Below are 12934 nucleotides of genomic sequence, written 5' to 3'. Positions count from 1 at the left end.
TACCGCTTTTTGAAACTATTCATTTCACTTCCTCCAAGGCCCACGACCATGGGATGGAGCGTCTGTAGTGAAGGGGCTGCGCGTCTCCTTCTATCTCCCAGCAATGCTGGTGGGAGAGCGCTTGAGTGCTGCAGTTTTTGCTGAGGAGTCACTGTGCAATCCCTGCCCTGGGCCTCTCTGGTCACAGTGTTGGGTGTTTGGGAAGGGTGGGACAGCTGCCTGGACAAAATCTCCTCTGTTGGTGCAGATCTCCTCCAACTGTCTCTTGTGCTAGGTCCATCAACACCAAAACCCACGATCCCCTCGCCAGGCACGACAACACGGCCTCCACGCACGCCATCACCACCAACACCCACACCGAGCTCAGGTACTCTCATGCTCCCTCCTCATCTTCTACCGCTTTTTGAAACTGTTCATTTCACTTCCTCCAAGGCCCACGACCATGGGATGGAGTGTCTGTAGTGAAGGGGCTGCGCGTCTCCTTCTATCTCCCAGCAATGCTGGTGGGAGAGCGCTTGAGTGCTGCAGTTTTTGCTGAGGAGTCACTGTGCAATCCCTGCCCTGGGCCTCTCTGGTCACGGTGTTGGGTGTTTGGGAAGGGTGGGACAGCTGCCTGGACAAAATCTCCTCGGTTGGTGCAGATCTCCTCCAACTGTCTCTTGTGCTAGGTCCATCAACACCAAAACCCACGATCCCCTCGCCAGGCACGACAACACGGCCTCCACGCACGCCATCACCACCAACACCCACACCGAGCTCAGGTACTCTCATGCTCCCTCCCCATCTTCTACCGCTTTTTGAAACTGTTCATTTCACTTCCTCCAAGGCCCACGACCATGGGATGGAGCGTCTGTAGTGAAGGGGCTGCGCGTCTCCTTCTATCTCCCAGCAATGCTGGTGGGAGAGCGCTTGAGTGCTGCAGTTTTTGCTGAGGAGTCACTGTGCAATCCCTGCCCTGGGCCTCTCTGGTCACGGTGTTGGGTGTTTGGGAAGGGTGGGACAGCTGCCTGGACAAAATCTCCTCTGTTGGAGCACATCTCCTCTAACTGTCTCTTGTGCTAGGTCCAACGACACCAAAACCCATTACCACCTCGCCAGTCACTGCAACACAGCCTCCACACACGCCACCACCACCAAAACCCACACCGAGCTCAGGTACTGCCATGTTCCATTCCCATCTTCTACTGCTTGTGGCAAGTATTCAGCTAGCTTTCTTCGAGGCTCAGGGCCAAAGGCTGCAGCGTCTGTAGTGAAGGGGCTGCGCGTCTCCTTCTATCTCCCAGCAATGCTGGTGGGAGAGCGCTTGAGTGCTGCAGTTTTTGCTGAGGAGTCACTGTGCAATCCCTGCCCTGGGCCTCTCTGGTCACGGTGTTGGGTGTTTGGGAAGGGTGGGACAGCTGCCTGGACAAAATCTCCTCGGTTGGTGCAGATCTCCTCCAACTGTCTCTTGTGCTAGGTCCATCAACACCAAAACCCACGATCCCCTCGCCAGGCACGACAACACGGCCTCCACGCACGCCATCACCACCAACACCCACACCGAGCTCAGGTACTCTCATGCTCCCTCCTCATCTTCTACCGCTTTTTGAAACTGTTCATTTCACTTCCTCCAAGGCCCACGACCATGGGATGGAGTGTCTGTAGTGAAGGGGCTGCGCGTCTCCTTCTATCTCCCAGCAATGCTGGTGGGAGAGCGCTTGAGTGCTGCAGTTTTTGCTGAGGAGTCACTGTGCAATCCCTGCCCTGGGCCTCTCTGGTCACGGTGTTGGGTGTTTGGGAAGGGTGGGACAGCTGCCTGGACAAAATCTCCTCTGTTGGAGCACATCTCCAACTGTCTCTTGTGCTAGGTCCATCGACACCAAAACCCACGATCCCCTCGCCAGGCACGACAACACGGCCTCCACGCACGCCATCACCACCAACACCCACACCGAGCTCAGGTACTCTCATGCTCCCTCCCCATCTTCTACCGCTTTTTGAAACTGTTCATTTCACTTCCTCCAAGGCCCACGACCATGGGATGGAGCGTCTGTAGTGAAGGGGCTGCACGTCTCCTTCTATCTCCCAGCAATGCTGGTGGGAGAGCGCTTGAGTGCTGCAGTTTTTGCTGAGGAGTCACTGTGCAATCCCTGCCCTGGGCCTCTCTGGTCACGGTGTTGGGTGTTTGGGAAGGGTGGGACAGCTGCCTGGACAAAATCTCCTCTGTTGGAGCACATCTCCTCTAACTGTCTCTTGTGCTAGGTCCAACGACACCAAAACCCATTACCACCTCGCCAGTCACTGCAACACAGCCTCCACACACGCCACCACCACCAAAACCCACACCGAGCTCAGGTACTGCCATGTTCCATTCCCATCTTCTACTGCTTGTGGCAAGTATTCAGCTAGCTTTCTTCGAGGCTCAGGGCCAAAGGCTGCAGCGTCTGTAGTGAAGGGGCTGCGCGTCTCCTTCTATCTCCCAGCAATGCTGGTGGGAGAGCGCTTGAGTGCTGCAGTTTTTGCTGAGGAGTCACTGTGCAATCCCTGCCCTGGGCCTCTCTGGTCACGGTGTTGGGTGTTTGGGAAGGGTGGGACAGCTGCCTGGACAAAATCTCCTCGGTTGGAGCACATCTCCTCCAACTGTCTCTTGTGCTAGGTCCATCAACACCAAAACCCACGATCCCCTCGCCAGGCACGACAACACGGCCTCCACGCACGCCATCACCACCAACACCCACACCGAGCTCAGGTACTCTCATGCTCCCTCCCCATCTTCTACCGCTTTTTGAAACTGTTCATTTCACTTCCTCCAAGGCCCACGACCATGGGATGGAGCGTCTGTAGTGAAGGGGCTGCGCGTCTCCTTCTATCTCCCAGCAATGCTGGTGGGAGAGCGCTTGAGTGCTGCAGGTTTTGCTGAGGAGTCACTGTGCAATCCCTGCCCTGGGCCTCTCTGGTCACAGTGTTGGGTGTTTGGGAAGGGTGGGACAGCTGCCTGGACAAAATCTCCTCTGTTGGAGCAGATCTCCTCTAACTGTCTCTTGTGCTAGGTCCAACGACACCAAAACCCATTACCACCTCGCCAGTCACTGCAACACAGCCTCCACACACGCCACCACCACCAAAACCCACACCGAGCTCAGGTACTGCCATGTTCCATTCCCATCTTCTACTGCTTGTGGCAAGTATTCAGCTAGCTTTCTTCAAGGCTCAGGGCCAAAGGCTGCAGCGTCTGTAGTGAAGGGGCTGCACGTCTCCTTCTATCTCCCAGCAATGCTGGTGGGAGAGCGCTTGAGTGCTGCAGGTTTTGCTGAGGAGTCACTGTGCAATCCCTGCCCTGGGCCTCTCTGGTCACGGTGTTGGGTGTTTGGGAAGGGTGGGACAGCTGCCTGGACAAAATCTCCTCTGTTGGAGCACTTCTCCTCCAACTGTCTCTTGTGCTAGGTCCAACGACACCAAAACCCACGATCCCCTCGCCAGGCACGACAACACAGCCTCCACACACGCCACCACCACCAAAACCCACACCGAGCTCAGGTACTGTCATTTCCCTTCCCCATCTCTTACTGCCTGTCATTACTGTTCAGTTTTCTTAATCCAGGCACCACAGCCAAGTGACAGATTTTTTATACTTGTGCGTCAGAGCTTTTCCTTGCTCACTAATCACACTGATGGGACAGTCCTTCAGTGCTGGGACTTTTTCTGAGTAGTGACTATGGAAGTCCTGCCCTGTATCCCTTTTGCCACAGTGTTGGGGTTTTTGATAACGTAGTCCCGCTGCCTGACAATTATCTCATATACCCTTTCTTGCCATGTCCATAAATATTTAAATTACCCTTTTCTATGGCAAGTTTTCACCTGTTATACAGATGTTATTGTTTGTAGTATTTTGAAATTTAATGTAGCTTCCCAATTTTTTTTTTATTTTGGATGTAATCCAATTATATGGTCCTGGAAAAGACTGTGTCATTGTGGTTATTGTTATTTTAATACTTAGGGAATACATGAAAATGTCAGTTTAGATTTGTTTTAACTGCTTCTTTCCTCCAATTTTAAGCACTAAGTCTTCTACATGTGTCAGCTTGTTAACTACAAGAGCGTGATAGCTCACTAGTCAGTTTGGTTGTCTTCTGCGTTTTTTTTATAATTGTTATGTAGGTAGTTCCTGGAGTTTTAATAGTTTGTGTGTAAGCAGTTAAGTTTGATCTGTAGACACAGCCATAAGTGTAGCTATTTTTGTAACATGTCATTGACAAGCAGAGAAGAGGTAAGGACCTCTTTTCATTATTTTTTGTTGCTGTTAATAAACACCATAAAGCACCTGCAAGCTCAACTCTGCTAAGATTTGATGGGAAGATTTTTTGTTGAAAATGGGAATTTGTTATTAGCACTCAAAACCTTACCCATCTCACACACACAAATGCACACACACTGTGTACCTCCATTTGTACATAAAATCACTGGCCAGTTAACTTCGATATTTTTTAAAAGTGTGTAAAGGACATCTTGTGTATGCACTGTTCAATTGGAGTTCTATAACTGATGTGAGTACAGAACCCCAGACAGCTGGTAGTGCAGTGGTCTATTCTGGCTAACCAACCCTGTAAAGTTTTTGAGTAAATTCTTCCTATTTAGTCAGAAATAGCCTTTCAGACATGGACACTAAAAACTCACTGCTCCAGTTTATATAATGATGTCTTAATAACAGAGCTTTTTTTAATATCAAAGCTTTTTGCTTATATTTCTTCCTCAACCTCTAGCACAGATTTCTGATACACAAGAGTACAGATTCTTTATGGGTCCAAAGACAGGAGGCTGGATTGGACTTTGGAATGTTCTTGACTGATGCCATCACTGTTATATCTGAGCAGCAATTACAAAGTAAAACAACCAAAGTGGGAACAAAGCAACTGCAGAAGTCTGGTAGAGATTTGGAGGGAATTATTCTGTCTGTCTCTCTTCCCAGGCCGTGCTTCCTGCAGTGCCTCTGGGGATCCACATTATAACACTTTTGACCACAGAGGTCATAGTTTCATGGGAAATTGCACTTACACCCTCTCCAAAGTGTGCAATGTCTCTGAGAGGCTTCCATACTTTGATGTGTCCACAACAAATGAGCACAGAGGAGTCAACACCAAAGTCTCGTATGTGAAGTCAGTGCAAGTGGAAGTCTATGGCAACCAGATTTCTTTGCTGAAAAACAAGAAAGTGAATGTAAGAAAATACTTGTTTAAAAGATGTGTAATATTTTTAAACTGACATGTAGATAATGAAATATTTTCTCTGTAGAGTTTATAGCAAACTTTCTCTTTTTATTAGTTAAATGTACCTCTTTTAATGAGATGTCCAACAAATTTGCCCAGATGAAGTGTTCTTTAATTACTTCCAGTTCCCTTGTGTACAAGATCATATCTTTCACTAATCTATTCTAGCTGCTGGTAGTCGTAGGAGTCCCAGCAGCCATACGCTAACTTTTACGACTTGCTGTACAGGTGAATGGCAGCAGAATGAACCTGCCTGTATTTATTGAAAAGAAGATCAGTATTCAAAGCAGTGGTGGATATGTTCTCTTGGTAACTGACTTTGGACTGTGGGTGAGGTATGATGGAAATCACTATGCAGAAGTCTCTGTGCCCTCTAATTACCGTGGTCTGCTCTGTGGCCTCTGTGGTAAGTCATAGGCTTATTCACTTTTTAGTGAGTTGTGGAGGCTGGTGATTACTTAAACTTTTTTTCTTAGCATGTCATACTTTTTCTACACACAACTAGTCCTTGTCAAATGGACTAGAATTTACAGCAGTGAAGAAAACTTGCTAGAATTTTTCAGTTTCTAAGAACTGTTACTTACAAAATTCCTGGTAACATGCTATCCATTTGGAACATTGTGAGGTATAACTACAAATAACTTTTTTAGCCAAATAAAAAACCTCACTTCAGTTCTACAGTTTAAATTTAGGAAGAGTAATGATTTGCATGCATCTACTCAAGAATTCTACAAATACATTTTTCTGTTATTTACATTCTGATGTATTTGTCTTGTTGGGTGTGAGGAATGCTATACCATTTCATTTTTTGATTCATAAAAACTTGAGGCTGTTTCCACAGCAGAGAGCAATCTTCAGAATAGCTTACTGTCAACATCCTCAAGCTTTCCTGCTGCTGTTTTCCTGTGCTGTTTTAGGAGGTATTTATACAACCTGAATGATCATGTTTATATGATCAAAGGGGAAAAAAAAAGAAAAGAAAAAGAAAGAAAAGAAAAATTAGACTACTAAGGCTTATTTTTACCTACTTTTTATTCCAGCTAAGATAGGCAGTGTCTACATTAAAACAAAGCAATGACAAGGATTCAATATGGATAATCCTGAGCTGACAGACTTGATGAATAAGAAAGAAAATTCATACTTTATCTCCAAAATTCAAATACCACAAAATATTAAGTGCTATATATGATACAAAACATAGAGGCCTTATATAGTCCTTGAGAAAGATCAGACACAAAGGGCACATTCTACTGTGTTCTGTAAGAAATTCTGTTGCAATAGGATAGCAAAGTAAAGAAGAGTCACAGGTGGCTTATGTAGCTAATGAGAGTAGGAGCTCGCTGGAATTAGTAGTGGCCAGTAATTTTTCATCAGCAATGTTGCTAATGCCTGAACCTGAGCAGGTTTAGTTGGAACAACATTCTGAAATCCAGGTGATGATACAAAATGTACTTCAGGATGGAAATGGAACTGTAGAAATTACAAAAGTAGCTTGTCTTGTGAGTTTCTGCTTATTCTTTTATTTGGATCGTCCGAAATTTCCTAGTTCAATTATTTCTCCATGGGTTTTTCGTACTTTCTACTCAGGAAATCTACCTAAGAATATAATGGTGCAAATAACACCATTTGATTTTTACTCCAACATTCTACTGGTAGGATCCAAGGAAATGAGTTGGGTTTTTTTAGCTAAGCAATTCTTTCTTGCATGCAATGTGATCTAGTTACATAAGACCTTACAGACTTCTTGCTTCAAGTCCACAAGTCTCTGAACGGCAGCTCTCGTCAGCGGTCAAAGTCTAAAACACAACTGAGCTCTTCTTATTTCGCCCAGTACACACTGGCGTTGCATATATACTCTCCCTAGTTCATTGTAGTTTATTTTACAGCCTAAAACCTAGGTTTGTTCTTCAGGTGTGAACTTCATGTGTCCCATACATCTCTTTTTACCCTCACAGGTAATTATAATGGTGATCCAAATGATGACAACATAAAGCCCAATGGTGACATTGCAAGTGGTTCCACTGATCTTGGACAAAGCTGGCTTGTGCCTGAGAATAACACCATGTATGTATATTAATTTAATTACATGGCATTTGCTAATCAAACTCTATGAAATCAGACATCCATCCACTCACTGGTTTTGTCATCCAACACATTTTACATCTTCCAGTTGCCCATTAGAAGTAGGGAGCTGCCCCTTTACATTAAACAGGGAATGAGAAGAGGGCTTGTGTCCTTTAAGTCTTTTTTTCCAAAGCAGGAACTGTGTGCTCAGTGTGAGTGGGGGTGGGACTTCAGTCCAGTTCCCTGATTGGAAACCATAACTGATTGGATCCCATAGCTCTTTTTTCAGCTAAGAATAAGCCTTTGAATAGCCCGGAAGGCATCAAAAAGGGAGTCCATTCAGCAACAGGGCTGACATCAGCTTTTCAAAGAAGCTGGATAAAGTCTTGTGACTGTAATAAAATACACCCTGTTGTGCAGGGTTGTCATGTGTCAATATTCCACTGAAAGTCTGGTAGTAAGAGATATGAAACACACATTTGATTTTGCTTGCTTTCCCCAGATGCTCCGGTGGGACAGAAGAGCAATGTGATCCTGTGCTGGAGAGTGAAGCAAAGAAGAATACAGCATGTGGCATGATCACAGATCCAACAGGTAGTATGTTGGTAGTTCTCTGTGAGCCATGTAATGGAGCACTTTATAGCTTGTGTTGTCTCTTCTCTATAGTCCGTTGTTCTGAGCTTACATTGGAAGCATATAAAACCTCCAGTGTGAATGGCCAACATAAAACTCATAGGTGCTTTGTCAAGATATGTCAACCATTCAGACAGTGCCAATGCATCCATGAAGATTATCTGAGAATGTGCGTGGGGAGCCATAGCTGCTCTTTGCTTTATAGTGACTTGCACTCTGCTTGCTAAAAGAAATAGTTCAGAGGGCATTGTCATTGCATGTATTACAGATACTTTATCTGAAATTGTGTACATGTTCCCTGCATTGGACAGCCCCTGCAGTTGTTTAGAACTAGTGGTTTGCCTAGCCAGCAACTCTGAATTTATGTAAACTATGTTGTATCAATCATGCGAAAAGAAGGAAGTCTGATCCAGAGGGCCAAGTCTCATTGTGCACACTCCGTTTCAAGTGTTGGTTTAACTTACTAAACAAAGTTAGCCTGGAGCACTCACAATACATTTGCCATGACAGAAAATAGATGGTGGTGGTGATCTTGTCATTCCCAATTTTTTTTCTATCCTTTACATATCTTTCTTGATTTACACAGGAATCTTCAAGGATTGTCATACCAAAGTACCTCCAACAAATTTCTTTGAAAACTGTGTTTACGACATGTGTTTCATTGGTGGACAGGCAACATCCTTATGCTATGGACTGCAGGCCTATGCTGAGTCATGTATCAATGCTGGGATATGCATAGAGTGGAGGAATGCTACGCTTTGCCGTGAGTGTTGTGACTTATAAATATCTATTCTGGATTTAAACTTCAAAAGGATGCACATTCTCCACCTTTTTCATGCATATTATTTCATTTTATGTAATGTTTTGAGTATAGTCTATCTTTTGTCATGTCTTGAGCCTGCTTCAGTTTCAATACCATTCCAGTATTTGTATAAAACACTAATTTTCATGAACATTTGGATACATGGAGGTCTAATCCTTAAAGTTTTAATAATTTACTATTAGTTTCTTGCAAAAGTTTGATTACATTCAACTGTATCTTATGTGAGCTTCTGCACTGGAAAAAATAACTGTTGCTTTGCTCCACTGAAAATCTACCATCCTCAATGTAAGCAGAGCTGGTAGTCCTCCATACACAAATGCTTATTGATAGCTTTTGGTTAAAAAACTAGTTTAATAAGAGACCTTGAGAAACAGCTGTTTCTAGGAAGTTTACAAGTATTCCTCTATAAAGCAAAGAAATCAAGTATTCTCATTTATCTCCTGATTAATTCTCTTCAGAATGACCTTATGGGAAATTTCATATAATGAACTCATATTTCTTAGAATAAAGCTTTCCAGGGGTTCCACTGGTGCTGATTTTATGTGGCACTGGGCAGTTTTCTGCTTGCCAGACATCTTCTGAAGGACTTTTATATCCACAAAGTACACACCTGGAGAGAAAAAAAGAAGTCCTCTAAAGGTCAACCACACTGAAATAAACCATAATTCTTCTCTATGTTTTTTTGTCTTTTACACTAATTTTGATTATACCAGTTACCACTGTATTAGCTTCTGCGGATTTACACTTTTTTTCTTTTTCTTTTTTTTCTGTGATCAACAATTAGCTCTGCATTGAAACTAAACCATAAAAAAACATTGAGACATTCTAGGAGCTGCTCAGTTTGGAAAAAGAATTACTGTGACTTTAGAATGGCTTTAAAGTACCCAGTAAGTCAGCCCTGGGAGTGCAGAGCACAGTGAATTCATATATAAAAAGAAGACAGAGCAAGAAACAGCAAGAAACACTCCAAATCAGATTAAAGCTATGGACATCCAGACTCCATAGTCTGAGGCCATAGCCCGGGACCTAAATATCTATGGCTTGATTATAGTGATAGAGAAGACTCAGTCACATTAAGAGGATTGACTCTCAAGTGCTCCGTCCATCAGTAATTCAAATAAAAACTCAGTTAAGAACCTGACAAAGGGCAGGTACTCTGGCTAGATGACTGGAGATGTTGGCTGTAATTGCCTGACAGGACTAAGAGATCCTGCTATAGGGACAGAAGAAAAGGAGAGTCATATGTAGTGATTTATCACAGAATCTAGCCAGAAACAGTTTTTAGGGGTTTTTTAGATGACAGAAATGGACAAATGCTTCAGGATTTCTGTAAAATGTAATGTCTTCCCTGGGGAGCACGCTTTGATTGATAGAAGCTCAATTCTGCCATGAGCGGGAGGGGTGTGACAGTATAATATATTTTCCTCAAGGGGTCTCAGTGAAAGACAGAGTCTGATTTTTAGTTCTATTTTTAAATATATGGTAGGTGTTCAAATAGTAACTACAGTAATGGGGCCATATCAGCTGGTACATGAAACGAGTCTTCTAGTCCCTTAATGGAGTGACTTTATGTCTTTAAACCTGCAGAAAAAGGTTTACTGAACCAAGCACAATTAGTCCTGTATGATCACATCAGACCTACCCTCAAAGCGAGCCTGCAATGTTTGACTTCCTTTGTGAGGTGAAGCGCAGGGTGGTCCACCTGTCTCACCCACCTCTACCAAAAGCCACCCATCTCACACGGCAAGAAAATCCTTTGTACGCAGCACTCTCCAGTGTCAAACTTTCCAACAGTAATTTTGTATATTTTGAGGAGCAAACAGTGAAATGATCAGGAAAACTTTTATCATGATTTTGCCTTTTTGAGTGATCTTATTTTTTCTTTTTCTCTCTAGCAATGTCCTGTCCTGGAGGCAGCATCTACAAGACCTGTGGTACTAGGTGTCCCTCTACCTGTTTGAACATGTCAGCAGTTGATTCCTGCAGTTCCTTACCAGTGGAAGGTTGCTTCTGTAAGGAAGGCTATGTTTTGAGTGGAGACAAATGTGTGCCAGAAAGCAGCTGTGGTTGTGTTGATGAAAAAAACCAGTATCACCAGGCAAGTTACCTCAGACATTTAAAGAAAAAAAAAAAAAAGAACAGGTGATCTGATTCTTTATCACCATGAGAGAAAAAAATGTTAATAACACTAACACAATTATTATTTACACCATTAATAATAACAAAATAGTCTCACTTTGCCAGCCTTCTTGATCCATGAGCTGTGTGGCTACAATTGCCCAAATGATTATATATCATGCACATTCAAATACTAATAATTTGATTGTCCCTTATAGTATTACTTTCCAATTTATCTTATAGTATATACTTGTACACTCTTTTTTCTGCTCAGCTGGATGAAAGTTGGTTCACCAGTTATCCCTGCACCGAACGCTGCAGCTGCAAGGCCAATAACACCATTACATGCACATCCTGGGAGTGTGGAGTCCGAGAGGAATGCAGTATTCAGGATGGTGTGCTGGGCTGTCATTCCAATGGTAAGTCCTGCCTGAAAATGGTTCTCAATGTCAATTCCATAATTAGATCCTTCTTCTCCTTCTGGCTTTATTATAAATATCATTTCATATGTGATGGCAAAGAAGTCCCAACTGACTGCTGCCAGTGCTAAGAGATGAAAAGACATGATGATCTCTCTTGCAAGTACAGATGCCCTTCTGTTGTAGTGGATATCAGCAAAAACTGATGCTTCCCAAAAGCTTGCAAGGTCACTTGGGTTCTTTTTGTCTTGATAATACAAATTCAAGTCCCACATCACCAGTGCTGCAAGCTCTAAATTTAATTGAGAACTGCATTTCTGAGAGTCTGGGTGATGGCAAGTGCATTAAGTATCTATGTATATAGATGCAAATTTATTTACTTTTATATTTACACCTATATTTATACATATAATTATGTATTTTTATATAGCTAAGTAGAAAAGCTCTGTATTACTGTCAACTACCATAAATCATAGCTACAATAGCATATAGAAATGTCTAAAGAGGTTAATTTGCTGCCAAGTTGCCAGTTTGTACATAATTTGTGAATTAAATTCAGGAGACACTTTCTGGAAATTTATTTCAGAATAAATGTCATTGGCATGCACCTGAGATACCTCTGCGAAGGTTTGCCCACATAATAATGATCAGTATTAGGTTGCTGCACTAATGCAAACATCTTTGGTCAGCTGAGTCCATGGTGAAATCCAGGCCAAAGTTCTTAGATCATTTTTTCACCTTCAGGCAAAGCAACATGTCAAGTGGCAGGAGATCCCCATTATTTCACTTTTGATGGAATGTTGTACACTTTTGTGGGTACCTGCACCTACACCTTGGTTGAGGTTGTCAACACCAGCAGTGTCATTCCTATAACCATCCTTGGCAAGAATGAAGACAGAGGACTAAGAGGGGCCACATACCTGAAAGAGGTCTACATAGATGTGTATGGTGTACGAATCACCCTTCAGAAAAACCAAGGAATCTTGGTAGGTGGTGCTGCTCTTTATTCTGGCAAGAAGTATCTTAAAATTAGCTCACTACAGCAGCTGTAGGAAAAAGGATCTTCATGTTTCCTAAGGAATATGTACGCATACGCTTAACACTTGTGGGCACCTCCCTTAACTGGATATCATGGGGAAATATAATTTCTCACTACTTCCCAAGGCTTCTGGTTTGGGTTTACCGTTCTATTGGCCCTATCTTGGAGATGGAGCCCAGAGCCTCCAGACTGGAGAATTGTTGCCTGAACTAAAGAATGGGGCTCCCCACTTCAATAGCTGTTGTCAACCCAATCACCTATAGCTAGCTAACAAGAGCAGAGGAAAAACAAGTCATACTGTACTGGTCTAGAATAGCACGGGGATCCATGGCAGTACTGGAGGCAGGGAATCCACCCCATTGGGTGGGTAAGAGCTTGCTCACTACCAGGGATCTTTCCAGCTCCCTGTTAAAGGCACAGGCTATGAGTCCTGCCCAGCTCTCCTCAGCTAAAAGGCTGATTCCTGCAACCCATAGTTGGAATATGCAATGGTGGAAGGGTAAAGGAGCTAAAACTGTCATAGAGAAATCTTCAGCACTGCAAGGAATATAGATTTGAGCAGAAAAGCTTTCATGGAAGAATGTCCATACTGACA

The 12934-nt window shown here is 43.5% G+C and overlaps 1 protein-coding gene across 1 annotated transcript in view; it reads left to right on the top strand.

The window, feature by feature from the left end:
* The window catches only part of LOC143162601 (IgGFc-binding protein-like), a 52744-nt gene that overhangs the window by 26777 nt on the left and 13033 nt on the right, over positions 1-12934 (top strand). The window contains exons 31-47 of the mRNA XM_076343285.1: positions 275-367; positions 669-761; positions 1063-1155; positions 1457-1549; positions 1848-1940; positions 2242-2334; positions 2636-2728; positions 3030-3122; positions 3424-3516; positions 5001-5193; positions 5472-5649; positions 7199-7307; positions 7810-7901; positions 8527-8703; positions 10659-10861; positions 11156-11300; positions 12045-12286. Of these exons, the coding sequence (XP_076199400.1) occupies positions 275-367; positions 669-761; positions 1063-1155; positions 1457-1549; positions 1848-1940; positions 2242-2334; positions 2636-2728; positions 3030-3122; positions 3424-3516; positions 5001-5193; positions 5472-5649; positions 7199-7307; positions 7810-7901; positions 8527-8703; positions 10659-10861; positions 11156-11300; positions 12045-12286 (2176 nt within the window). The remainder of the gene's footprint in view (positions 1-274; positions 368-668; positions 762-1062; positions 1156-1456; positions 1550-1847; positions 1941-2241; positions 2335-2635; positions 2729-3029; positions 3123-3423; positions 3517-5000; positions 5194-5471; positions 5650-7198; positions 7308-7809; positions 7902-8526; positions 8704-10658; positions 10862-11155; positions 11301-12044; positions 12287-12934) is intronic.

Source organism: Aptenodytes patagonicus, chromosome 6, assembly GCF_965638725.1.
Source record: "Aptenodytes patagonicus chromosome 6, bAptPat1.pri.cur, whole genome shotgun sequence".
NCBI lineage: Eukaryota > Metazoa > Chordata > Aves > Sphenisciformes > Spheniscidae > Aptenodytes > Aptenodytes patagonicus.
This window is presented reverse-complemented; position numbering and strand designations above follow the sequence as displayed.